This window comes from Medicago truncatula, chromosome 3, assembly GCF_003473485.1.
Source record: "Medicago truncatula cultivar Jemalong A17 chromosome 3, MtrunA17r5.0-ANR, whole genome shotgun sequence".
Lineage (NCBI taxonomy): Eukaryota > Viridiplantae > Streptophyta > Magnoliopsida > Fabales > Fabaceae > Medicago > Medicago truncatula.
Window position 1 is genome coordinate 45,490,703 of NC_053044.1, and position 27,256 is coordinate 45,517,958.

Here is a 27,256-nt window from a genome sequence, read left to right on the forward strand (position 1 = left end):
TCTCGGACCCAAACACAACTACATTACGCCTCCACCAAATATTATCTAGAGCCGCACAAAATAACTCACACCACATTGAACATCACAACAACCTTTGTGTAGGATGTTAACCATCAACCAATCTTGCCAATCCGAGATATCAAAGAAATGAGTCGTGATACGAGGGTTCAACAACTTCTAAAATTCTTTCACCACTCTATAATCGCGAAATGCATGCATATGGTCCTCAACACCGTTTTGACATAATAGACACGTATGAATATTAGCCATTTCCTCCAACAACACTTCTCATTAGTTAGGAGAGAGACATGACTAAGTTTCCATAACAAACATTGAATTCTATAAGGATTTGTCCACTTCCAAATAAGATTGATAATACGATGCACTCATGACCATTATTCTTCTCAAGAGATTCATAAGTACGGAAGATAAGGAGAAGGAACCATCGTTATTCATCCTCCAAGCTAAGCAATTATCACCACTTGATAGACAAGGAGGCAACAAAATTACTTATCACTTATGTTACATGATGAGGCAGCCGATTTTTTATATCCTGAAATCTCCAATTCCCTACAATATCAACATAATTGGCAACTGATCTATTAGCTTCATGCATAGGCACTTGGTTCTCCACACATGATAACAACGGAAGATCATGACGGTCACCATCTATCATTCCAAAATTCCACCAAATGTCCAGATCCAAGTCTCCAGGTTGTTAACTTTAAGAACCCGTCCCAAGTTGATCATATACCTCGCCAAAAATTGCCCTGTTCCTTATCTTTATCGACTTTCGGAATCACGTCAACAGCTCAACGCCACATTTGTATTTTTTATGCAAAACCTTGGGTCCGCATCATATATAGGCTATATTAACAGTGTGCATCCTCCCCAAGCCTAAGCCACCGTGCTTTTTATCTCTACAAACAGTGTCCCATGAAACATTCCTCTAGCAAAAAGCTTGGAAGACGAGGACATTCCCAATACTTGAGTACCAAATGGTATAATTTCAAATACACTAAAGCGTAAAAAGTGATTGGAAAAACAAATTGTATGGATTTGGATGACCTATTTTTATGAAAAACAAAATGTTGGATTGTACATATATACATCAATTAAATGATTTTTTTAATTTGTGTGAAATATTTAAGTTATCAAAGATATGAATTTGGAGGGATTAACCATGCCGCATTCACTCCGATACCAGTTATTCCCCCAGGTCTCGACCATCGATGGATGTTGGCAACTTGATAAAGGTGTTGTCTTGGTGAATATTAGCTTAATCTGTTAAAGTTGTTAGGCATTTCAGTGTTAGATCCAATTAAACCACTTATTATGCACTAAATTATTATATAATACAGCAATGTAGATGAACTTTTGGCTGTGTTAGCATCACCAGGACTAAAAGTAAGTGTTCTTTAGAGTTGATTCCAGATTATAATATGTTTTTCTCTTTCACAAATCTTTAACAAAACAGAGCAGAATGCGTGATTCAACTCTAAAAATGACCGGTGTCCACTTAACAGCCGAGGCCCGGTGGAAATTTATATTATTCTAGTTTTCTGTCATTTGACTGCATCATAAATATATATATGCATTACCCCAACAGTAATCAGAAGAAATAAAGTATGGCATGTATGGAACTAGAAGAGCTACAAGAAGAATTGATGCATCAAATACTGAATAAAATGCAGCAGCCAACCTTGGCACTTTTGTAAACAGTGTATAATAAATATATAAATAAATATAATAAATAATAAATGTTCTAGAACTAGTATAACTAACAAAGTAATCATTGTTGCAATCCGGACTAAGCTAAATGAAAGTATAAAAATGCTCTAGAAAAATTCAAAAGCTTAAGAATCCTGGGAATCTGATTGGAGGTTAAGCATATAAGAAACCATAAGCTTAGAGAATTCATTGATTGCAGCTTGACCCTGATAATCAACTGACTCACCAGGAAACGTCCGTCTTGATGATGACACACCATACTCGCTTGCAACAGCCGTCGTCCGTGAAGTGGAAAGGGCATTCTCTAAATCAAACTGCGACAAAGGTCTAGGTTCCTGAAACATAAAAATAAAATAAAACTGCTCAGTAATTTCGATCTCCAAAGGCACACTAGTTAACAAGAGTACAAGACTATATGAAATTGTATCCTGTCTAGTCTCGCCACACATCCAACACAACATTCTGCTCACGTGCCTTTCCCTTCATGATTTTGTAGCCCCGCACATGCTTTTCCCTAATTTTGAAGGCAATTTGAAGTGCAAGATTTCACTTTTAAACAATTTGGGACACAAGCAAATGCACAACTGAAGGGAAGGCACATGAGCTCTCCAATTTTACCAGTTTTTTATTTTAAGAAATTGATAATATCCACTATGGCAAACATAGCAAGCTTCCATGTCATTCAAAATTGCCATATCAACTCAAAATTAAGGAAAAACATGTGAGGGGATAAAAAATCATAAAGGGGCTAAACTTGGGGGGGGGGCAAAATTGCACAAATCTAAAACTTAGGGGGCCAAAAGTGCAATTAAGCCTTTATTTTCTCTTCTAGGCAACAGAAACTGAAACAGATACAGAAATGCAGTCCAGTCAAGTCAGCCGACAGCTGTGCACAGCATATTATTCACTATTGCGAAAATTTTAAATTATAGCAGAAGAGAATGACACATATACTAACTTGAGATTGTTTCCCTTTCTTCTCATCATCCAGCAGTTCTCTAATAGGAAAATATGCAGCCTTCTTGCAAAGATCAAATAGATCTGAACCGGTGTAACCCTTGCATAAACCAGCTATATAACTGAAGTCTATGTTATCTTCAACCCTCTCGCCCTTTAAGATAACCTTCAATATCTCAGCCCTCTCTTTCTGGTCTGGAATTCCAACTTCAAAGGCTTGAGGAAAACGCCGAAGTATTGCTTCATCAAGTTCTGAAGGGCGATTAGTTGCTGCAAGTACCATAACTCGAGCACTCTCTACACGTAAACCAAAAAATATATTTAAAGTAGTAGACGTTGCTAGTAAAATCCTCATCCAAATAGTCACTTATTTTGAAAATTTATGCCACGAATGAAAATTACGTGTCAACTACTTTAGAACTTACGGTCGGTGCTGAACCCATCCCATAGAGCCATGAACTCAGTTTTCATGTTTAGCGAAGCCTCGTGATCTGATGAACGACGTTGACCCAAAAAACTGTCTACTTCATCAATGAATATGATAGCAGGCTGAAGCTTATAAGCCAAGCTAAATATGGCAGCCACTGCATGAGAACAGCATAATATTAACGATAGGCCAAAACAAAGAACCGCATTCAAAATGAACAACATAAAGCAAATTGATCACATGAAAGGTTAGATACAATTATATCAGGGTTTAATAAATGAAGCATAGTTATGTATGCCAGGATGCCCTTGTTAGATATTCTAATGAAGAATTTGACCTATGTGCGCACGAACAGCTGCAAGCCTTCAACCAAATAACCACACATTTTGCTAATCAACAATAATTAGAGAACCAACAAGGGTAGCCATCGCTATACAGATACACTCCTGAACGAGGAACATACAGGGACAAAAAACTCAAACAGCATAAACATAAACAGAAACCCTTTTACTCATTCCAAAACTAGAGTTATTTGTAATATTTTGGCCTCATCTTGGAAACCAGTTCAATATTAGTCTTAGCAGCTAGAAAGTTTTTCAAATGCCCATAAATCGATCGAGGGAGGGATATTCATATGTTATAAACTTGTTTTCCCAATATAAAGGTTACTATCATTATCAGAACAACACATTGCCATTAGATGAACAGATGGCCTTATCCATCAAACAGAATGAATCTATTGTAAGCAGTATAAATTGCATGCGTGTCAAACAAACCTGCAGGCAGTTCAGTCGGAAATTGAAAGCAAAAAACAGCAACCTCGATGATAAAAAAGGCAACCTACGAAATTCCCACAGTGGTAGGATCTAGTAAAGGGTCTGGAACCATTACGGGTCTATTGTAAGCAGACTTATATAAGTTATATTACATTACAAGAGGCTGATTCCACGACGTGCACCTGTGAGGCCGTGACCATTAGACACACAGCAACATATTGGCTACATATTCTCTCACAAGATATTGAATTTAAAAAAATTAGGATTGTCTAGAAAACATTCATCAACAGCAGTTTGTCTTATTGTTAAAAAAAGTAGCCAGTTTTATAGCAGAAAAGGTTAATATTGGTCTGGGCCATAGATACAGCAAAGCAAAAATACAACAGATTCTGATAAATAGAGAATATACCAGCAATATTAGTCAAAGAATCAAAACAAGTACATGCTGAAATATCTAGATTTGAAATAAGACATTAAAAATCAAAACCATTGTGAATCCTTTTATCCATTTACAAAATTGTGGGTACAATCTACAAATATTAATGATGCACATTCACTGGAATTAGAACACTCAAAAGATTACACATAAGAATCATCATTGATAAACCACATTCATAAAAACAAGAAATCAATAAGATTCATCATCAGAGAATATCTGTCAAATAAACACTATCTATTATAGGATTTGCTAACTGATAAAAAGTAGCTTTGATACTTCTACATTGAAACGAAAGAATCAGTACACACTGACAAAAAGGTTATTTTCAACAACCATATCAGAGAAAGATTGGTTTTTCTAAAAAAATAAGGTACTGGGACAGCATAAGGCGACTTCTGTTCTATTCAACTTAATGTCAAAGTTTAATTCTTTATGAAAGATGATACACCTCCTTTCACTACAAGATCGTATCTTCAAATTATTGGATACTACTATAAAGGTTTTAAACTACTATTACTTCTTCAAAGTTCTCTCATTTCGTTTGATCTGTTAAAAAATCAAAATCAGGGACATGACAGAACAACTTCAGTTGTTTGTACTCTGTTCCAAGGTTTTCGACAAATTTGGGGGCAAGGGACACAACAAAAACTGAAATTCTTGTCTTTCACTAAACCACAATGCAACTTGGCAACCCAAGTACAAGTTGTGTAAAATAGCAAAACAGCATTTTGTCCACAAAACATAGTATAAGAGAAAAAATTGTTCAATACCATAAAAGTTTGTCAAGTGTTGTTCTACCTTATTCTGTGTTGTTTTTGTTTTTTGTTTCAGCCGATCAAATGCACCATTTAGAGGCTAATTTCCCTAATGGACTACATATTAACATATCCACAACAAGAACAGTCTTACATGTATGATATAGGTATTCCTATCGCCCTAAGTATTAACAGAAATAGAGCAGACTTACCGAGCTTAGTGGCATCGCCGAACCACATGCTCATGAGATTAGACATCCTAACATTAATGAAAGCTGCTCCACACTCCTTAGCAATAGCTTTAGCAAGCATGGTTTTGCCAGTACCAGGTGGTCCATACAACAAGACACCCTTTTGAGGCCCCAAGAGCTTTCCATGGGTAAACAATTCTGATCGTTTCAAAGGAAGAATAGCAAGCTCAAACAAAGCTTCTTTAATAGTTTCCAATCCTCCGATACTGTCGAACTCAACATCGATGTGGTCAGGATTTATAACATCACCGGCTATTACATCTTCGTATTGATTGGTTTTAATGAGAGGACGACCAAGACGATTTGCAATGGCTTTCTTATGTTCGAGGGCTTTTTTGGATGATTGACGGTTCGGGTCAAGATATGAATAACCGGTGTACAATATTAAGCAACTGAATGCGGCGCTCGCCGCTAATAAAATCAAATCAGTTACAAACTTAGATTCTGATGCTGGTGAATTCGACGACATTCTTTCTTTGTTTTGTAATTTTCCGCTCTCTGCAGCGGAACCGTTCTACCGAGAACAAAAAGAATCACCATGCTTGGAGGAGGAGTTGCTTTAGTTTGATGACGAAGATTGAGTTCCATTGGGCTAGGCTACTTTATCAAAATAGTTGGGCCTTAATAAAGCTTCGACCTATATCCCATTCTTTTCTACCCACACCCCACCCAATTTAAGTACTGTAGTACTTAAATACTTGAGTACAAAGTATTTGTGCTTTAGGCAGGCCATTCCCGAGGGCTTGCTTCTCAAAACCACGGTGATATTGACTTTGAATGTGCATTAGCGGTCACTCACCGCACAAATAAACAAGCACTAAGCTCGCTCAAGTCATTTAAAAAATAAATATTTGAACTCAAATTATTAATGAACTTCACCAAAAGACAAATCATTTGGAAGGATTGAATTCAAATTTTAGATGAAACATTTTTTTATGAGACTTTACTTACCTTGTGACCGAACTTCGTATACTAGAGTTCATTAACTGGAGAGTTAACAAAAAAAAAAAAATTTAAATATAATATAAAATTAACTTGATTTATTCACAAATATATTGGGTTAGCCTACCATTGGAGTAATACTTGAAGCGAAACGACACAAAAGCAGCGAAGAAATATCGGCCAAAGGCCAAAGCTGAAAGCAACTGCCACAACAGGACATATTAGCAAACTGGGAAAGGAAATTAGATTAAAGTTCATAATATCTATTTTTGTTATAAAAAAAGTTACAGCTTTGTTTTTTGTTTTTCTTTCCTCAAAAAAGCTACTAGTATTGTTTTTTTCTCCAATTAATAAGAACAAGTTTTAGATTGTGGTGGACAGTGTTCGAACTCCCAAACTAAGTTCATGGGGATAAACAAGTTGTAGGATCATTTTTGGCTGAAATAAAAATTATGTGCAATTTTGTGTGAATGGTGTCTCTTGTTGTTGCTTGATTATTACGCACGTCAATCTTGTCTTGTCTTGGATATGAAAGGAGTGATAGAAAAAAATCGAACGGTGGTTAGTTGTGGAGAATCCAATAGAAAAAATGGTGTAGGGCCCACCACACAACCTGGTCCCGCCGCATCCTATTATAATTCTTCGGTTACTGGTGGAGTTGTTGACCTTTCATCTTCCCATGTTTATGCCACACGCTACTCCCCAACAGTACAAACAATAACAATCCAACAATTCAAAATAAACCATTTATGTTTTTTTCTTTAACTCAAATGTTATTATTATTTGTTTGCTAGAGATTAATCGTTAGCTCGACTTTTTATCACTTCATTTCTTCTTAACTAAAATCCTGTATATGAGTCAATGGTAGACTATTTTGATTTTCAGCCCATCATCTTAAGCTTACCTGGAAAGTAGGTTTTTTACCACTAAAACAAAGTTGTAGTACAATAAACATGAAAATTTAAGGAAACTTCTTTTTATTGTAGTACTACGTTGTACTACATGCAAGCTATGTTGAGAGGGAGTGGACTTTATTTTGTCTTCCTCTAGCCATGCCAAATATAAATTAATGTGTCCAGGGTCTACAACTTCTGAATTAGCCCATGTTATTGTTTCCTTAATCTCTTCACACCCGGTTTAGAATTCTATATTACATTTCATTATTTCAACGTTCTACTGTCAAAACAATAATTGAAGGTAAGATATTTCTTCATTTGTTGAGCTGATATTCTGTTTTTACATTACGTGACAAAAAAATTCTACAAATTTGAAGAATCAGATTCTAACATGCTTATTTCAGAATAATACTAAATCTGACACAACCGCACACCTCTCTTTCAGATTTGCTTTAATCATTATTTATTACTTCTCTTCAGTCCCATTGATTTTTAAGAACGTGGTCAAAGAGTTTTAGTTTAAGCCATCATCATTGAATATTAATTCTTTTTCCTATTTCTCTTAAACTTTTTTTCAATCACAGTGGTGGAATCTGTGAATCCAATGGATACTAGAAGCAATGAAGAAGAAAGAGAGATTGAGAATCATCACATTGAAGAGGGTCAAGTGGCTATGGATGAAGAGTTGAATAGAATAGCACCATGGAGGAAACAGATAACAGTTAGAGGACTAATAGCTAGTCTTATAATTGGAATAATTTATAGTGTGATTGTGATGAAACTCAATCTCACTACTGGATTAGTCCCTAATCTCAATGTTTCTGCTGCTCTACTTGGTTTCGTGTTTATTCGAAGTTGGACTAAGATTCTTTCAAAAGCTAATATTGTATCAGCTCCATTCACAAGACAAGAGAATACTATCATTCAAACTTGTGCAGTTGCTTGCTATAGCATCGCTGTTGGAGGTTAGTGTCTGCATTTCTCTTGCTCTATGATTCTATTCTAATCATTTTACCTTCTATTGGGCCTTGCTTGGACAAGCAATTCATTTAGTGCTTCTATATAAGTTAGTATTTCTATAACAAAAGATCTAATAAAGTCAAACCGTTTTCATATAAGCTATAAGCTACTTCCGTAAGTTATCTTGTGGAGAGTTTATGGAAGTAAGCTGAAAGCAGCTTAGGGACATTGAATTGGCCCCTGTTTGGATAAGTGGATTAACTAAGTGCTTATGTATAAGCTATTTCTGTAACAAAAAATAAAATAAAGTCAGATGGTTTCATATGAGTTATAAGTTGTTTTCATTAGCTATCCTGGAGAGCGAGCTTACGGAAATAAGCTGAAAACAACTTACAGCCATGTCATAAGCTGTTTACGTGAGCTCTCCGAAATAAATAGGCTTAATTAATCCAATCCAAACAGATATTTGGTGTAACATAAAGTTTATGTGTGTGTGTTTGCGATTTGTTGAAGTGAACTTGTGTGATAATTGTAGGTGGTTTTGGATCTTATCTATTGGGGTTGAATAGGAGGACTTATGAGCAAGCAGGGATTGATACACCAGGGAATACTCCTGGTAGTACCAAGGAGCCTGCAATTGGTTGGATGACAGCATTTCTATTTGTGACCAGTTTTGTTGGACTTTTAGCTTTGGTCCCCATCAGAAAGGTAGTAATATTTCATTTTAGCATTGTATTGAATGAATTTCATGATTTCGCACTAGATTCATCGAATGCAATTGCTTATTCAAATGTTGCTAAAGAATTGGTGTATAAGGTGTCAGTTTAGTGTTAAGATTTTAATCTTGTTATCTCACGGGAAGAAGTTTAAATCCTTTTAGCATGGTTGTAGAATGATTCTTAGTATCACTTTAAACAATAAAAAAATTCCCTTCCACGATATTTTTTAGAAAAATATTGCTAAAGAATTTGGTTCTATTTGACTTGAATGGTGTTGATGATGGTATTTGTGTTCTTTAACAGATAATGATTATAGACTACAAATTAACTTATCCAAGTGGAACTGCTACTGCTGTTCTCATTAATGGATTCCATACTCCTAAAGGAGATGTGATGGCCAAGTATGTACTTATTTTGTCTTTTCTTTTTAACTTTTTTGGAGTGTTTAATTTAATGAATTTTTTAGGAGCTCAAACTAGTTCAACTTCTTTCCCAGGAAGCAGGTTCATGGATTCGTGAAATTCTTCTCGGCAAGTTTTGTGTGGGCATTCTTTCAGTGGTTCTTCACCGGTGGAGATAATTGTGGATTTGTTCAATTTCCTACTTTTGGATTGCAAGCATGGAAAAACTCGTGTGTATTCCTTTGTTTCTTGTTCTACAACTAGTTGTAAAAGTTCTCGGCTATGGAACGATTATCCAATTGTTACTGATTAAAGCGCTTTAATTTTGCAGATTTTACTTCGATTTCAGTATGACTTATGTTGGAGCAGGAATGATTTGTTCTCATCTTGTTAATTTATCATTACTTCTTGGTGCTGTGGTTTCTTGGGGCATCATGTGGCCATTAATCAAAGGACTAAAAGGAGAATGGTTCCCTGCTAGTATACCAGAAAGTAGCATGAGGAGTCTCAATGGTTATAAGGTCCTTCAATTCTAGCTAAACTTAGACCTTATCAAATCTATATTATTTGCTTTTAGATCTTATCAAATTGTATCCCTTGCTACAGGTTTTTATTTCCATTGCCTTGATTCTTGGTGATGGGCTTTACAATTTTATCAAAGTTCTCTATTTCACTGGCACAAATATCCATGCCAACATGAAAAAGAGGGATCTTAATACATGTAAGTAAATGAAATCACTTACTCCCTCCGTATTTAAATACGGAGGGAGTATAATTTTTCCTGTCCTTGAGGATTTCATTCAGATTCTAAACATACTGTTCACAATGAGTCTCATATTTGCCTGTAAAATCTAATATTTCTTTGCCACTGCAGTCTCCAGTAACCAGAAACCATTGCCTCTTGATGATCTCAGACGTAACGAAATGTTTGCAAGAGAAAATATTCCTATATGGTTGGCATGTACAGGGTACGTATTGTTTTCCATCGTCTCAATTGTTGTAATCCCGTTGATGTTCCCTCAGGTGAAGTGGTATTTCGTCCTGTTTGCGTATATTTTTGCACCCTCGCTCGGCTTCTGCAATGCTTATGGTGCTGGATTAACTGATATGAACATGGCCTATAACTATGGAAAAGTGGCTCTCTTTGTGCTTGCAGCCTTAGCTGGAAAAAGTGATGGTGTAGTTGCTGGACTTGTAGGGTGTGGTTTGATTAAATCTATTGTTTCAATTTCATCTGATTTGATGCACGATTTGAAGACTGGCCATCTCACTCTGACTTCACCGCGTTCGATGCTTGTAAGCCAAGCAATTGGTACAGCAATAGGTTGTGTTGTTGCTCCTGTCACATTCTTCCTTTTTTATAAGGCTTTTGATGTTGGAAATCCAGATGGTATTTACAAGGCTCCATATGCTATTATATATAGAAACATGGCAATTTTGGGTGTGGAAGGCTTTTCTGCTCTTCCAGATCATTGCTTGCAATTGTGTTGTGGATTTTTCGCATTTGCTATAGTGGCTAATTTGGTCAGAGATCTTGGCCCACAACAAGTTGGGAAATGGATTCCACTTCCAATGGCTATGGCTGTGCCTTTTTTAGTTGGTGGCTACTTTGCCATTGATATGTGTGTGGGCAGTTTAGTTGTGTTTGCATGGCATATGCTGAACAAAAAGGAAGCTGGTTTGATGGTTCCTGCAGTTGCTTCTGGTTTGATTTGTGGAGATGGATTGTGGATTCTTCCTTCATCCATTCTCGCTTTGTTAAAGGTTCGTCCCCCAATATGCATGAGCTTCTTCCCATCTAGGTAGAATGTTCGGATTTGGATTTGGTGCAGTAACTGCGTCCCAAGGTTATCTATTTCAACCGTTCAATCTCAAATTAATTGCCGAGATAATTTTAAGCTGCTTTTGTTATTGCGCAATCAGGAACATCCAATCTGAGATCATTCGGTAGAGATAGATATCTGTGTAACTGCATCTTTTGTTTACTGCAGCAAGTCCAAAGTTCACATTCAGTGATATAATATTACTTATAGTGATTAGAGGAATTAGATGTAGTTAGATTACTCTACCTAAGGTATTTATGGTTATAATGCCATAGGATAGCTAGGAGGCTTGCTTATTAGTTATTATATATATATATATATACATAAAATGTGCAAGCTTTGTAGTCCAGATTAATATGTAAATCCAGCTTATATTCCACAAGAAGAATGTGTACAAAAATTGTAAGCAAAAATACTGTGACAAATTTTGACATATTTGAATAGGATGACCAATTTGAGCACAAGACATATCCCTTTAAAGTGAATTTACATTAGATCATAGATTAGATTGAATCTGCCCTTTCGGTTTAACAACAATTCACTTATTACTATCGTAACATACACTAACTCGCATAAATTAACTTAACTAACTATCATGAGAAAAACTCCTTGACGCATCTGCAAAATCACTCAGATGTGGGTAATTCAACGTGATATGTACGATCAACGTAGTTGCTAAATAAAAGCTTGCACGTAGCGTCCCATTTACCTGCCTAAAATGTAACTGACATCTAAGGCATTCCTATGTGCCTGGAGGAATGTCTTAGCTTAACTAATCTACCCCGCAATAAAATAAATACTTCACACTGCCTAGTCCCACAATGCATAACCAGTAAATTTTATTATTCATAGCATTTTATGCTTAGATGTTTAATTACAATCTAGTAGTTGTAGTTTCATTACTCTCCAAAAATCTCTACCTAAATGCATAATGCATAATCCACATTTGTGTCTCATTAACCTATTCTAACATTCTACATAGATGATGATTAACTTTTAACCTAGTAATTCTAATTGAACATTGATAAGTGCCGAATTTACGTATTTTTACATATTTTATTGGTACTTATTGACTTGTTTTACAAGTGATCTAAGGAAAATTCATAAAATTATAGCAAATATCAGTAAACTAGCTTTTGAAAGCCAATATAGATACTTTGACCTAATTATATACATTTTGTAGGGTTATTTTCTTAAAGATACATGGATTGGATAAAATCAAAGATTACGAGTTCAAGGCAGTTCACTAAGCGAGTTGGAAGCGAGTTAAGTCAAAAAGGTTGAAGTTTCAGGGCAAAACAAATCGCTAAGCGAGGAGTAGGGAGCTCAACGCGAGTGAAAATCATGTAGGCCCTTCCACCTTCCCACCAGGTCTTTGCCTCTTTTGAGCATGCGGGTAGAAAAAATCACCTTCTCTTCTTTGGTGCAAGGGGATAATTAAAGACTTTCTTCATTTTCTTTAATCATTCCTAAGCCACTAATGGATTAATACATCCTTCAAAATTTGGCGGCTTCAACTTATAAAACTCATGAAAGGCCTTGTTCTTGTTCCCCACTTTTCAATGGGGTGGTGGTTGTTGAAAGGTTTTCACTTGTTGCATCAATTGTTGTTACTGCATCATTTGCACCATGAGTTATACTGCTTTTGCTGCGCAGTTCGAGCCCAATGATCATCGCCTACATTATCCTCTTGGTTGTGAAAGTGAGTTTCTTAATAGGTGTTAATCACAAATTAGAGAGATATATACTTTAAGAATATTGAGATAAGTGAATCGAGTGAAGGTTAAGCTTTGAGAATGCGTAAGAGATTTTTTTATAGATACACGAAATGACAAAACTATTATAAATTCTCAGACATAAGTAAACGTATCTAGGTAGTATCCAATGAAATTTTTTAGATATTTTTAACAATTGAGCTACGCCCTGTGATAATGAAGATTGTTTCAAATAAAGTGTTGTAAGAGTATCAAATATTGAATAACACTGGTATTTGTTTAGTCTGTAATAAAAATTTCATATAACAAAATATTCAACATAAAGTGTTATCCCAGCACACAATGCATACGAGTGATGTACGACCAGACCAACAGTGGTTTGACTTTGTTTACTTTGAATTGACTAGCCCATTGTTTTTGTGGACTTTTCTTTTTCTCAAGAGTGGTAGTTGTGAACTAGTAGTTTAACTAACTAGTTTGATTTTGTGTATTGTTGTTACTAGTTAGTACTACCTCCGTCCCTAAATATAGGAGCTTTTTGTCAAAAATGCGGAGATTAAGAAAGTTGGTTGTAGTATTAAATTTGTGTATAATTACTATTGTTTTTACAATTTTATCCTTAAGAGAGAGAGTAAATTTATGTTTTCAATATAATATTTATTGTTGATTGAAGAAAAATGCAAAATAAATAAGGGTATGTTGGTAAAGAAATAATTAATATACTTGGAAACACCAAAAAGATCTTATAAAAAGAGACAAATTATTTTTTTAAAAGGATCTTATAATTAGGGACGGAGGTAGTACTGAAGTTGAAGACAAGCAAAACGTGTTTCTAAATACTTTCTTTACTTTACCTATTTTATTTTATTTTAAAATTAAAAAGTTTAAGTTCATGCAAATAAACTAGAGGGAGTATATTTGTACCAAAAAATGTAAAGGGAGTTTATAGGAAATACATGTTGTAGCATTTTTGGAGGGTCTAAGTCTAAGTACATCAAAAATCAATGACCTACTATTTGGCATTGAATTCAATTCAACTTGAGTTTGTTCAACATGATATTTCTGAATTTCTCCCGTCGAATTCAAAGTGCGTCGTTATAACATAAAACATAATCAAAATTCAAAAGCATCAATTTGAATGTAATTTTTTTTAACAGTGTCGTTCAGCTAATGTTAACAAAGACACGTAAATTCCTCAAAAAAACAAAAAACAAAGACACACGTAAATGCATATTACCAATAAAATAATTAAAAATTCTTTTAGAGAAAAATAATCAGTACAATACAATTGGTACTAGTAGTTTTTTCTTTTAAATCCAATGATTGAAACTGATTAATATGCTTTTTGTCTCCTCTCCAGCCAAATCTTAATTAAAAAAAAAAACTAATAATAAATAGATGAAATACAACTTTGTGGACACGATGTAGACATCGTATAGCTTCTCACTCTCAAATGCTCAGCATGGAAAACGAGTCAGGCAAAAAAAAAAGAATTTTGATTTAGTCCGACTATCCTTCAATTGCTTGATCTTAGAAGAAGGTTACACAAATGTTTTTAGTTAAGGTTGAAGTGTTTGAGTTTTGGGTTGAGAATCATTGTGTAGAGGTGATAAAGAAGATGAAAGTTAATGAAGTGTTTTAATATTCTCAAATAGTTAAAATATTATGATTTATTTTGTGGATCAATTAACTATGTGACTACCTTCTAAGATGAATAAATAAAAAAATTTAAATTCAATTCAAAAAATTTAGGTATTGTAATGTCTCTACCAACTAACATATACTTACGATGTTAAAATAATATGATTTAACATGAATGTATATGCATAATTCAACTTATCAATATCACGTTAGTCTTTTGTCATTGTTACATACAATCATGTCATCAAATAATTGTCACATCAACATTTTAAAATTATAAAAAAACAAAAATTACTCATTATATGTGTTTTTTGAAATTGCAACTGTATTTAAAAATGAATTTAAAGGTGGTTAATGTGTGATGCTCCATATATTACCGACATCATTTACGTAATTAAAAAACGTCTCTGAAAACATTTTTAAATCTAAGACATTAAAAATCCAACTTAAAGCAACGACTCTATCAGTCATACACGAAGAGAAGAGAGTCAAAGTATAGATTTTCTGGTTAAACTTAAAGTTTTCTCATATTCTAGTTTGCTAATTTATAAGTCATTTTCGAAAGGCATTGTCAATCTGGTGCATCATGAACTTATTTCCTTATGGAATAGTTTTGTCTCAAGTAAATCATTAAACTGATCATTGTCTTTGTAAGTGATCCTCAAATTAATCCATAACTCTATTAATATTTCAAAATAGTCATTGTCTATGTCAAAAGTTTTTCAATTAAGTCATTTACCATGTGAAAAAAACATAGAAACATGTGTTCAATTGAAAAACTTTTGACAAAGACATATACTATTTTGAAATATTAATAGAATCAATTTAAAAATTATTTACAAAGACGATGACCAAATTGATGATTTACTCGTTTGTCTCTTTGGTTTTGTTTTTTTCCTCATGTTTTGTGTTGTTTAATTAGCCTTCTAACTTCTTCTTTTTTTATTTTTTTGGTTTTTTACATAATATAGCGAAATAAACAAAATTTTGATTGTACCAAAAGAAAAAAATAAACAAAATTTTGTATTGGGCAATACTGTAATATAAATAAAGTATGAGGGTAATTTTAAAGTCCAAAAGAATTTGGTGGTGATTTATAAGCAAATCCAGTGTCACCAACCCACAAAGTGAAGAAGAGATTTGACACAACACAACTCATCACTCAGAATCTCCCAAGGACCGGAAGTGGTAATTCCCTCTTGTTTTTTCCCTTCAAAATCTTCTCCTTTTCCTTTGCATCGATTCGTCTCTACCAATTTTTCATCAATAATCAAAATTCACACTTTTTCACGTTCTTCTTTATTCTCTTTTTGAAGAAGTTGATTTGATGTGATGCATGCTTGTTCCCCTTTTTCTTGATTCTTTAGATCTTTTTTTTCTTATTCAGATAAAATTAATTTGTGGGTTTGACTTGAATTTTTCTGGGTCTTTGATTTTGTGGCAGTGAAAGAAAATGGCTTCAGATCCAAAGCTTCACACTTTCGATGATGTGTCAAAGCACAACAAGACCAAAGATTGCTGGCTTATTCTTTCTGGAAAGGTATTTTTTTTCGCAAAAAGTTCTTTTTTTTTTTTCATGAGTGATTGATTATTCTTTGGAATTATAGACTCTGATGAAACACAATCAAAATTGTGATTATGCTAATTAAATGCTTCTTTTGATTTTAATTTTTTGTTGAAGATGAAGTTCAAGTTTTTGGGATCATGCATGTTACGTATATTTCCTGGATCTTGTGCATTGCATGTTGCAGAGTGTTCCTTATTGTAGTGAACATGTTTTATCTTTCTTTTGAACAATTTTATCTGCTATATAGTTTCCTATTTTTAAGATTGAATGTTGTTGAGGTTTGTTTATGCTATGTCCAGATCAGTGTGGTTAACAAATGATGGTGGTCCTGTTCTTCTCTACTTGTAGACAGATTACATTTTTTAGGTCTTTTCTTTGCATCTTATTTGATGTTACACGTTTAACTGAATAATAATTGTTTCATTTTCATATATATCAACATTTCAACTTTATATGATATATTGCCTGCATGACATGCTTTGTTTGTCTACAACCACCTTAAGTTTGGATTTTATTTTAGCATATTGAATTATTCAAATCTGAACGGTTCTATAGATGCTGCAATTTAAACTTTGCCTCTTACTCATAGATGACCAAATAATAAAACGAGTCGTTGTGTTATGTTATATAGTATCCTTTCCAAACACTAGTAATTTTGCATGCGAGATAGTAGTTGAGTAGAAAAATATAACATCTGGTTGACACAAATTATCATCAGAAGTTGATCATCCTTTACGTGCATTACTAGTCGTGTACCGGCTTTAGTCATATGTACTAATATCTTAACTGTCACATAAAATATGGTTAATTTGATTCCATACCTTTGATAAGCGAGCAGTATCGCAAACAAATGAAAAAATAAGCACACCCCAACGTTTAAGAAGAATGAATATTAGAAATAAATATTAATACAATGAGTTTCTTTTGTTGCATTTGTATTTTGTGGGGTTTATCCAAATTGAATGTCAGTCGATACATGAAATATTTGAATCATTGAACTTACCTGCAGATCTTGAGATCTATCTGATGTTTGATGCCATGTGGGACTTGGGAAGGGGAGTTTTAAGTTAATCTCCCTTCTTATTGGCATCCTTTTAAAATGCAGGGAGGAAAATAAGGATTAACTTGTAACCTTCATAAAACCCTTCTTCCTATAATGGGTTATTAATTTATGTGCCATACTCTTCCTTTTCACAGTTTGATTCATTATCCTTCTGTTCCCCTGTGACTTCGAAACATAATGGGGAGTGTTGGTCAAATAGCAAGATGTTAGTCAAATATGCTCTGAGAGGTGGTCTTCCTCAATCTTCCTTTTATATGGCTTAGATGCTTTCACTAGCTATTGTATTCACATTGTGATGCGTTTTAATGTTTGCCTTCCCCTAACCCATCTTTCTACAAGACATTAGCTAGTTAAAAATCTAGCAGAAGGAAAACCACTTTCACTATTTTAAACAATGCCTGATATTGTGATGGCCAATTGTGAGGCTATTCTAATTCCCTGAAAAATGCAGAGCAACGTGTATATTGGCCTGAATGGTTGCTATTGGGCCAAAGACATAGATTTTACTACATAGTTTTAGTATGTGATAATGTTAATGTTAGCTATGCCTCTTGACGAAAATTTGTTCTTCAACCATGTTAGGTGTACGATGTCTCCCCTTTTATGGAGGATCATCCTGGAGGTGATGAGGTTTTGTTGTCTGCAACAGGTATGCTTATATCCATTCGAAAAGGGTATGTTACTAAATCACTGAGGATAACCATATTGATTATATTGTACTGTATCGATTACAGGGAAAGATGCAACTAATGATTTTGAAGATGTGGGACACAGTGATTCTGCTAGAGAAATGATGGACAAATACTACATTGGTGAGATTGATCCATCCACTGTTCCCCTAAAGCGCACCTATGTTCCACCTCAGCAGTCTCAGTACAATCCGGACAAGACTTCAGAATTTGTGATCAAGATTTTGCAATTCCTGGTGCCTCTCCTGATATTGGGCTTAGCCTTTGTTGTCAGAAACTACACCAAGAAAGAGTAGCTCCTTCTTTATCATCATATTGCACCCTTGTGAGGGGTCTGTTAGCTATTTATAGAGGGTCATTCAAAGGACAGTGTTTAGTTTCTTCTTGGTGTCTTGAGCATTGAAACTGGATTATAATGTTTTTCAACTTTCTTTGGTAATGAATGGTACTGGTGTCATTGTGACTGAAAAGCCTAATAATAATGTTGGATTGTGAATTTCATCTCTCTTCATTTAGCATCTTTGTTTTGTTGATATTTTCGGAAGCTTTTTTTTTATTTAGTGATCACTCTAATTCTGATTTAATGAGTTTTTTGTAAGGCACTTAATTTTTATGGGGATGCAAAGTGCAAGATACTCTTCAACTAGATTATTGTCACAGGTTGACGGTAATCGTACTACTGCTTTACACCTGGTAACCAGTGTACTTCATTTAAAGTCCTTTAGTTCTGGGGCTACTCTGCTTGCATAGTGATGAATAATTCACCCTGTAGTCTCTATTGGTGATAACCACAAGAGGTTACAACTACTATGGACCATTAGAGCCTAACTTATGGTTGTAAGAACAGAAAACAGGTTAAATGCAAACCAGATTTGCTCGGGTGATACTTTTGGTCCATATGGTGCGACCCCACCAAACAATCTAAACAAAGGCTGAAAAATTAGGCGGATTTGCAAAACGATAATTCTTGTTTCTCTTATCTCAATGTAGCCCATCATACCTAGGTTGATTCTCATTGTTATTCAACCGCTAACAACAGATTAACAATAACAATCTCTAAGCAAATGGATAGAATTCTCGAAAACGTTGCAGATGTCGTTTGTAGTTTGAGCATTGCATGCACCCTTTCACAAACAAATTCAGATCCCTGCCAGCGTCACACAGCTTGAAACACAAGATGAGGAACCTTGGTGCAGCTGTTCTAAATAATAAAAAGTCGAAGTCAGAGAAGGTACCATTAGATGTACCAGACCAAGCTATGCTATCTGGACCAAGATAATACAAGCGTAACATTATGGTCCTAGTCCTAGATAGCTTTAGGAAGATAACGGAGATATTCCCTCCGTTCCAAAATACATGCCGCATTTTTGCAATGTGCACAATTTACATGACATACTTTGACTATATTTTTTTAGCATGCAAGATGTTCGATTTATCTCAATAAGTATTTTTAAAATTTAAAAAATTTATCATTTTTTACTTTAGATAATTAAAAATATTAACGATCAAAGTTGTGCGTTGACATGTGTAATGTAGTTTGACTGCAACATGTATTTTGCAACATGTATTTTGAAACGGATGAAGTAATTTAAAAATGTCCCAGTGACCACCGGAGTAGCAAAGCTACTCATTGACATGCAATTTTCAGCCAAGACAAGGTATCATTCATGCGGGGAAGTAAAACATCTTTTTTGAGAACCAATTATCACTTCAGAAGTCAATCATCTTACCATCAGCAGTACGCCAACCCAAATTCTTTTGAACCTCTTCCTAACAAGATGAAACACCTTTCCAAAATTTGATCCTTGTCTAGCACTGTAGATGTGAGGAATTAGATCATTTTCACACTTGGATTAAAAAAGTTAAAGTTTAGAATTCGAATCATGCCAAACATAAAAAATACTAATATAACAGTTAACATAATTACGTTTGTCATTGAAAAAGATATCATTACCACATTGGTATTTAGATTGAATCGTTCTAGCCCCATGTCTGATTTGTACCTCCAACATTTTTTTGGTCTACCACCCCTCTTTCCAATTAATCAGATGTAATTTCCTACTATGATCCGTATCGCCCACGTAAAATTATAACGCTTCTCATCCAATTCATCGCAAATTGACTTGGAAATAGTAATCTACATTACATAGGAAGGGAGAGACTGGAGAACATATTCTACCCAAGTCAGACGACTTCCATAGATAGTTTACTCAAACATCATATGCCAAAACTTGTAATATCAAGTATGTGCATACTTTTACAATAAATAATAAATGTATCTAATAATTTAAAATAAGGTTAATATGTAGAGATAAATAATTTCTCAAAAGAAATGTTCATAGTATTTCATAAGGAAACAACTGCAAAATACAAGACAAAATGTCAAAAATGTACCCAAAGGTAGTTCGAGGTCAGTCCAATCAAAGAAAGGTGTATGCATATGTGCATCATTTCAATGTCCGTATGTTACAAGAATAGTGATATTTGCACAACAAATTGTGATAATTTTTTTTTTTTTCTCTCCTTATGGGTCAAACAATAGAAAGAGAATAAAAACATAATGTAAGTATGAAAGAGAGGTTATCTAAAAGATATTACAAAATAGTTGTACAACTATCACCTTCCATGTTATAACTAAAATAAGTTTGACGAAAGCCCTAAAAAAGAACTTAATAATCAACAGACTAAATAATCACCTTCCATGCTGTACAACTATCGCATTTTTTTTTTAAGTTTAAGTTTATTTTATGTTTATATGTTGATCTTTTCATTAAATTGTGTTAGAAAAATTCACACTGGTATTACTTTTGCAAACTACGAAACCATTTCTTAACTTAAAAAACAAAAAATCAAGTTGAAATTTAAAAAAATCAAATAAGAGACAACTTATCCTAGAGACAAGAATATTTTAGCTTAACAGATGATATATAAACAGGTAAAGATGAACACTGATAGAATGCTTTAGAATGTGAAAAAGCGGCAGTCCAAAATCAAGCATAGACCGGATGAAGACTATAGGACAATTAATTTTATTTTTTGTTAGTGGTGTAAGTAAAAGTGACCATCAATAGTTAACGGAGATACCCTCAAAACAAAGCATATGACCGGAATGAGTAAGCTACGCATCAAATTATGCGGCCGTTAACTTGCACCCTAAAGCAATTAAATTAAATATAACTAAGATATACTTCTAAACTAGCATATGTCCAGTCAAAGATTAAATAAACTCCACTTGATATGCTTACTCAGTCAGCATCATGAAGAGTCAAAGGATTGGTGAGTTCAGATTCAGTCAAAAAGGACAACAATTGTAATTGTCGAGGAAATCTCAGTCTCTTCTAATAACTGTTACATGCACCTACCCACCTGCTTCAGGCAAAGGTACTCACTCCGAAATGGGTCTCAAATCAGAGTTGAAATTAAAAGGAAGAAAAGGATGGAGCCAAAAGAAAAAAAAAAAGAAATAAACATGGTATAAAACCTAACTAACTTCAATCCCCTTTTAAGACACAACACTATCGAAACTAAAGATCATAAATAAGCAGTGGAAAGTTTAGCAAGCACCGAGATTCGTTTTAATAAACCCGCCCTTTGCAGTGCTTATTTTCAGACGCGGAGGAGAAATCCAGCAGTCTGTAAGTAAAGATCTTTCAACAACAATATAATATAGTAGTTTACGTATCAACTGCAGTCATTGGAATGATGCCTCTATCTTCATTTTATCATGAAGGGTGACCACCAAGTTATGGGCATCATCCAGAAGCTTCCAAACATCAAGGTGTCCTGCCATGCCATTGCATTCCTTAAGGATATCGTCCATGCTGCTATACTTCTCAAGGATCAATTTCCTTCTTTGTAACACTGAGGCTGCTATTGCAAAAAGCAATAAATCGTCTGTTGGTGGAGCACGCTGCCTAATTCTGCTCCAGGGGGATTTCCCTATACCAGCTCTGATTGCTGCTTGATCTGCCCACATTACTTCCCAAAGGCAGAGAGTCTGTTCAAATGTCAACTCCCTTCTGAACAATACCACCACCATCCTGTAAACAAAAAAACAATCCTCGGCCTGGAGCTTCTCCAAATGCCTAAACAGGTGGGAATCCTTAAACTTGATTATTTTTGCAACTATATCGAGTTGCCTTCTAATACCCACCTCATCAAGCCTGAAATTCTGCCTGGCCTTCTTCATAAATCCAACAAAACACCAGAATGCCTCGTGATCTTCTGATACAACACAAATTATAGGAGATAACAGATCACTCATACCCTGGCAGTAGCCAATTTCAGGATCGTATAGTGCATATGCTTCAAGAATAGCAACCAATCTAGCAGCATGAAAAATTCTGCCAGCATCTAGGTGACCATAATCCTTCAAGCCAACAGCCTCAGCAGATCGATGTGCCCTACTTTCTGGAACAACAGCTTGAGAGGGAGAGTACGGCATCCATTCTGCATTGGCACGTACTGCATCAAGTCGGATGATCCGTTGCCATGTGGCAAAGTCTTCCCTACTTCGTAGTGTTGACGCGCCTTTCATTTGTGAGGGAGAAGAACTATCCTTAGAAGTTGTCTTGGCATTGTTCTCTTCCAGACCATCATCAGAAGGAAATGTCTGAAATACCTCGGGACTTTCTGAGGAATCCGAGTCAGTGGAATCTGTATCGAGGGCAGAGGCATCAGCGTTGCTGCTGCTGGGAGCATCATCTCCTTCCAACAGGGAAACGGATGGATCATCTGAATATTCAAAATCCGGGCTCTGTTCCCCACTGGAAAGGGATTCTCTGGCACTTGCTGCATCTTCAGAACTAGGAGAACCAGAATCTTGAATAAAACTCACACCATCTCCTTCATAGTTGATTTCACCTATTTCAATCAACTTAAAGCTCCCACTGTTGGATTTTAGCAGTTGCCGGCATTGTCTGCGGAGTTTCTCATACTTCTTTCTGTGTTCAAAGATTTAGAATAAAAGTAACAGTATGTTAAACTGAACAAAAGGAAAAAGGGAAGTACAAATAAATAAAGTTTTAAAGACCAAAGAAAGATGATGGATCAGGCATGGATTGCATATAAACTTGTATGCATACCTATTTTGAGTTCTTATAACATCTCTTTCTTCTTTGGTAGTATCCAAATCGTATCTGTTTACACGAAAGAGTAATCAGTAACCATATAAATGTCTAAATAAATGAAAATAGAAAGAAAAAAATTGGAGGATAAATTCAAATAACAGAAAATATAATAAATGACAAGGTAATCAATATTCATCCTAATGCATAACATGAAGCAGAAAAAAAAGATATTAAAAAAAATTGACAGATAATCCTGTTCATTCCATCACATTGAATTTTGAAAAAGAATCAAAATAAAATGAGTATGAAAGGTCAAATACTAAAGAGAAGCTTTAAATTTTGCTCCATGTATATATGCCTTGCTGTCTTTAGAAGACGTGTTTGTCTAAAAATCCATGCATCCTAGATGTACCAAATAAATAAACATCATTTAGAAGTGAAACACGAAAGAATGCTTACACTCCAAGTAGGAAAGGCCAAACTTCAGCTCTGATACTAGGATCAACACCCTGCATCAGACATTCATATCACAATCAATATCAAAATGAAACACCAAAAGCCACTAAATTGAAATCTAAACAGATAAATAAGTAAACTCACTCCGCTGCGAACTCTTTTCAGGAATTTCATTCCACGATCGCGGATTCTCCCGTCGGGAGCAAACAAACTTTTCCATTGTTGAGGAGAAAGGACACGTTTTCTTTTTCGGCGTGACCATGGTGATTTAAGACGACCTCTGAAATTGTCACAAAGAATTACTCATTACTACTACTGCTTGAATGTAGGTTTTGGAATAGAGAATAGGCAGAAAACATCATTTATGACATTTAGGCGATGACATTTAGGTGAGTGAAGAAGTAAACAGAAAAATATATTATTTCATTTTAAAAGCATGTCACAATACTCCAGTCGAATAGATATACTTGGTCAAGCTTTATACTTGCTCAAGCCAATTGTGGCTTTCTTCATTCCCAATGGAAAAAAGCGGAAACATATTTTAGCATTGAATTACAAATCTATGTGAATTACCATTCTCACAGATTTCATTCATGTATCATTTCATTACTGTTAATGGATTCCACACTAAAATGTTTTTATGTATAAACTATCTTGTTTCCATAATGCTAAAATGAATAAATGCATTCAGTTCTAGAATTCCTCAACTTACAAAGACAATATTGTAATATGCCTCTATAAATGTACATATGAAAACAAAATACTGGTGAGTTTGGATTGGCTTATGCAAGCTTATATGAACTTATCAACTGACATAAATAAGCACGAGTTTGAGAGAGCATATGGAAAAAAAAATTAACTTGTTATGAGATCTGATTTAAAAAGAGTAAAGGAAGAGGACATAAAGAAAAACTGTCCTTGAAGAATTGTGACACATCACACATCAACATCCACAAAATATCTAGAATACTAAAGCCTAAAGAATTGTAATGCTTGATACAACATGATATATTTCCTTAAATCAAGTTAAATAAACACCAAAGATTTGATTTTGTCCAGAAAAAACATTTCTTAAGTTTCCAAATGAACATACTCACTTAAATATGCTTTATGCATAGATCTTCCTTCTAGCTTAGGAAGATCTAAGCAAAATACAAAGCTAGAAAAAGGGTTTTGGTATCCAATCCAATCAAGATCACAATCATCACAATCAATTACATTTTCCCTAAACATGGTGATTTATTCATAGACAATTTGATTTGACAGGACTCAAGTTAGATAAAAATCAAAAGGATAAAAAATCCAAAACAAGATAAAAGGAGCTTCAGATTGAAGAAATCTAATTACACACAAAAAGACAGCAGAACAAAAAATGCCTCAAATAAACCAAAATAGAGATCTATTTCCCTCTAATTATCTCGTCCTTTTCAACCCTTCTTCCCCTTTCACATAAAAATCAAAACTTTGTTTTGTTTTTCATTCTTGAAAGCATTTCAATTCCACAAATTAACCATTTCTACACTCTCAGAACAACCCACAAGCGAACAAAAAGCCCCAAAATTAGAAACACACATGCTGATTAATCTAAACTGACACTGATAACAAGATCGGTGATATCGAAAATTCGAGATCTGGGGCGAATTAAACAGAACAAAGTAATAGGAAAAAAATGAAGTGGGAGAAGAAAAACTCACCGATCAGAGGATGAACAGGAAGCTGGTGAGGAAGAAGAAGAAGAAGTAACAACGAATAAAACCGAACGCAAATGGATCCACGATGAATTCGATGATGATGAAGAAGGAGATGAATTATTTGAAGATGACGAAGATGAATTGTTACTTCTTCTAAGAGGATTCATCTATAAGTAACTCCTTGCTATATTCACTTTGTTTACAAAATCGGAATCGAAAACAGTTTCATCAGAGTGAAGAATTGAGCTAGAGTTTTTGCGATTGAGATTCGTTCATTTGAGGAATTTTTGGTGTTTACCTACTTGCACCATAGAAGAAGACGGCGACGAGAGCGATGCCGGCCACAGTCGTGAAGAGCACCGCCGTAGTCAGAGAGGTGGCCACCGTGCTCATGAAAGAGAACTTGGCAGCGGAGGCGCCGTCGGAGAAGAACGGAGTTTGGTTGTTGACGTTCAAGTTAGTGGAAAGGAACATGGAGGAGAGGAGTTGAAATTACTTGAATACCCCTGCCACGATTGTTCTTTGGTTTTCTTCTTCTTATGAATGATTCCGCAAAACGTGTTTTTGTTTGAGAAGTGAAGATGAAAACAAACAAGACTTTGTTGTTTTGTTTTGGTTTTGAGGATTGATTGAGAAGCCACTTATTTTGTACTATTGCTTTGTCTCTCTCTCTCTCTCCCACTATGAAGAGAGATAGATAATAAAGATAGAGGAGTGAGATGCAAATGAAAGAATCTCTTTCCCCTATATGTTTGTTGGGGAGAGATTGTTTAGGCTTTTTTACTTTCCTAGTAAGGGGAGAGGTTCTACAATAATCACTATCCTCATTAGATTGCAGTGATTCTTACTTAACTCTTCTCTTTGTGTTAAGCGAATCTTAATATAAGATTGGATTTGAATCTCAGACATCTTATCTTATTTATTTATTTCGCAAAATGTAAATATCTAACCATTAGATCAATCAAATAAAATGAGTTTTTAACTTCAAATTAAGTATTCAAATTTGATAGAATTTAATTTGTTTAATGAATTATACTTATTTAGTAAAATAATAATAATGGTTTTAAGATGACTATGACTAATCTCCCTCGCTATTTTTTTCTTTTGAATAATAATACTCATTACTTGCCTTCTTTGGCCCTTATTACAATATATAAGTTGTCTTGTAATTTATGGGTCAAAATCTTAATATATTAGGAGAAAAGCGATTTAAGCGTTGAATACGTATGTCACATGCCAACTCTCCTCACTCCATCTGCTGCATTACAATGCGTACTCATCATCCACCAAATACGTAGTACTCCGACAAGACAAATACGTAACTTTAGACTTTTGAAAATAATGTTTGCAAATATTTTTATCAGAATGTTTTTTTGGAAATAATGTTTGCAAATATTTACTATCACAAGGTGGATGTATAAATATAATTTTTCTAAACTAAATGACCACTCCCAAACATACAAGGGAATTAATCTACCAAAAATAAAAGTCAAATGCGAAATTATATATATCAACATGGTTCATGCTTTTGGACTCAATCTCTCTTTTGCTTCATTAACTCTTAAATTTCGGTATGATGTAATGGGATATATATTATCCCTAGATTAGGTTAGTTTTTTTTTATATATATAATTTCATTGTCATAAAAATTTAATAGAATTGACGTGTTTTAGTTTTTTTAATTGGTTAGCACTATTATACAGTAATAAATAATAATGTTTTAATTATATAATTAGCATGCCTTACTGCAATTGTAAACTTCAATGTCATCTCTCTGTAAACAAAAAATATTCATTGTCATTTTCGGCCTCAAGTCATGTTCTTGGATTTTAAATTACACTCGATAATATACAATTCTGCTTAAAATATTACCAAGGTAAGTGATGCTAAATATTTTAAAGATGACGAGGTTTTAGTAGAATTTTATACCGGTGCTTTTATATGTCTATACTATTCATATTCAAACTGCTTAAAGTATAGATTTATCTCGACAGAGCTTAAAATATAGCTTTGCATGCATTTTATTTGGATTTTATCGTCTAGGTCTCTGGGCATTACTGGACCAAAATACTTTCAATGTTTGACTATATAACCTCAAGAAAGAAAGTCTAAATCTCATCCAAAAATAAGTTATAAAATGGATATTACCACCGCAATTAATAATAGTTTTTCTTTCCTTAATATTTTTATTTATTTAAAAAAAAAATCTTTAATATAATTTTGCATATTCAATTCTACAATAAATTACAAAATTTATCTTCACGAGCTTAGCTCAGTTAATATGGACA

At 34.3% G+C, this 27,256-nt stretch overlaps 4 protein-coding genes across 7 annotated transcripts; 2 read left to right on the forward strand and 2 right to left on the reverse strand.

The window, feature by feature from the left end:
* Positions 1-1,071: 1,071 nt before the first annotated feature.
* On the reverse strand, positions 1,072-5,886 carry LOC11421663 (ATPase family AAA domain-containing protein 1). Of its 2 annotated transcripts, XM_013605985.3 has the most exons (5): positions 5,298-5,885; positions 3,114-3,272; positions 2,690-2,985; positions 1,958-2,066; positions 1,072-1,284 (listed from the first exon to the last, which is right to left on the reverse strand). In XM_013605985.3, exons 1-5 carry the CDS (start codon positions 5,803-5,805, stop codon positions 1,280-1,282), a joined length of 1,077 nt encoding a protein of 358 aa, XP_013461439.1. In that variant the 5' UTR covers positions 5,806-5,885; the 3' UTR covers positions 1,072-1,279. The 2 variants fall into 2 exon arrangements, with proteins under 2 accessions (XP_013461439.1, XP_003602314.2); XM_003602266.4 differs by lacking the exon at positions 1,072-1,284 and having other exon boundaries at positions 1,665-2,066; positions 5,298-5,886.
* A 1,225-nt stretch (positions 5,887-7,111) lies between these two features.
* On the forward strand, positions 7,112-12,681 carry LOC11437925 (metal-nicotianamine transporter YSL3). Of its 2 annotated transcripts, XM_013605986.3 has the most exons (9): positions 7,112-7,475; positions 7,759-8,139; positions 8,670-8,842; positions 9,157-9,254; positions 9,350-9,484; positions 9,586-9,775; positions 9,861-9,975; positions 10,129-11,018; positions 12,261-12,681. In XM_013605986.3, the coding sequence occupies exons 2-9, from the start codon at positions 7,779-7,781 to the stop codon at positions 12,291-12,293; spliced, it is 1,995 nt and encodes a 664-aa protein (XP_013461440.1). In that variant the 5' UTR covers positions 7,112-7,475; positions 7,759-7,778; the 3' UTR covers positions 12,294-12,681. The 2 variants fall into 2 exon arrangements, with proteins under 2 accessions (XP_013461440.1, XP_024635978.1); XM_024780210.2 differs by lacking the exon at positions 12,261-12,681 and having other exon boundaries at positions 7,121-7,475; positions 10,129-11,541.
* A 2,788-nt stretch (positions 12,682-15,469) lies between these two features.
* Positions 15,470-18,263, forward strand: LOC25489786 (cytochrome b5). The gene is made up of 4 exons (XM_013605987.3): positions 15,470-15,621; positions 15,878-15,973; positions 17,646-17,712; positions 17,798-18,263. Exons 2-4 carry the CDS (start codon positions 15,887-15,889, stop codon positions 18,046-18,048), a joined length of 405 nt encoding a protein of 134 aa, XP_013461441.1. The 5' UTR covers positions 15,470-15,621; positions 15,878-15,886; the 3' UTR covers positions 18,049-18,263.
* Positions 18,264-20,969: 2,706 nt separating this feature from the next.
* Positions 20,970-25,751, reverse strand: LOC11415371 (rab GTPase-activating protein 22). Of its 2 annotated transcripts, none has more exons than XM_024780211.2 (5): positions 25,267-25,751; positions 23,422-23,557; positions 23,281-23,330; positions 22,837-22,890; positions 20,970-22,695 (listed from the first exon to the last, which is right to left on the reverse strand). In XM_024780211.2, exons 1-5 carry the CDS (start codon positions 25,440-25,442, stop codon positions 21,444-21,446), a joined length of 1,668 nt encoding a protein of 555 aa, XP_024635979.1. In that variant the 5' UTR covers positions 25,443-25,751; the 3' UTR covers positions 20,970-21,443. The 2 variants fall into 2 exon arrangements, with proteins under 2 accessions (XP_024635979.1, XP_003602316.1); XM_003602268.4 differs by having other exon boundaries at positions 24,972-25,747.
* Positions 25,752-27,256: the final 1,505 nt, after the last annotated feature.

Bases quoted from the DNA above. Each gene is read 5' to 3' on its own strand.
- LOC11421663 (XM_003602266.4), bottom strand. From the start codon at position 5,805: ATGTCGTCGAATTCACCAGCATCAGAATCTAAGTTTGTAACTGATTTG. The intron at 3,273-5,297 runs GTAAGTCTGCTC...GTTCTCATGCAG, and splicing joins CGGCGATGCCACTAAGCTCG to TGGCTGCCATATTTAGCTTG. The intron at 2,986-3,113 runs GTAAGTTCTAAA...GTTTACGTGTAG, and splicing joins GGATGGGTTCAGCACCGACC to AGAGTGCTCGAGTTATGGTA.
- LOC25489786 (XM_013605987.3), top strand. From the start codon at position 15,887: ATGGCTTCAGATCCAAAGCTTCACACTTTCGATGATGTGTCAAAGCAC. The intron at 15,974-17,645 runs GTATTTTTTTTC...CAACCATGTTAG, and splicing joins GGCTTATTCTTTCTGGAAAG to GTGTACGATGTCTCCCCTTT. The intron at 17,713-17,797 runs GTATGCTTATAT...TATCGATTACAG, and splicing joins GGTTTTGTTGTCTGCAACAG to GGAAAGATGCAACTAATGAT.
- LOC11415371 (XM_024780211.2), bottom strand. From the start codon at position 25,442: ATGTTCCTTTCCACTAACTTGAACGTCAACAACCAAACTCCGTTCTTC. The intron at 23,558-25,266 runs GTAAACACCAAA...TGACAATTTCAG, and splicing joins TTCTTCTATGGTGCAAGTAG to AGGTCGTCTTAAATCACCAT. The intron at 22,696-22,836 runs GTATGCATACAA...CTTTGAACACAG, and splicing joins GTTATAAGAACTCAAAATAG to AAAGAAGTATGAGAAACTCC.
- LOC11437925 (XM_024780210.2), top strand. From the start codon at position 7,779: ATGGATACTAGAAGCAATGAAGAAGAAAGAGAGATTGAGAATCATCAC. The intron at 8,140-8,669 runs GTTAGTGTCTGC...TGATAATTGTAG, and splicing joins CTATAGCATCGCTGTTGGAG to GTGGTTTTGGATCTTATCTA. The intron at 9,776-9,860 runs GTCCTTCAATTC...CCCTTGCTACAG, and splicing joins GGAGTCTCAATGGTTATAAG to GTTTTTATTTCCATTGCCTT.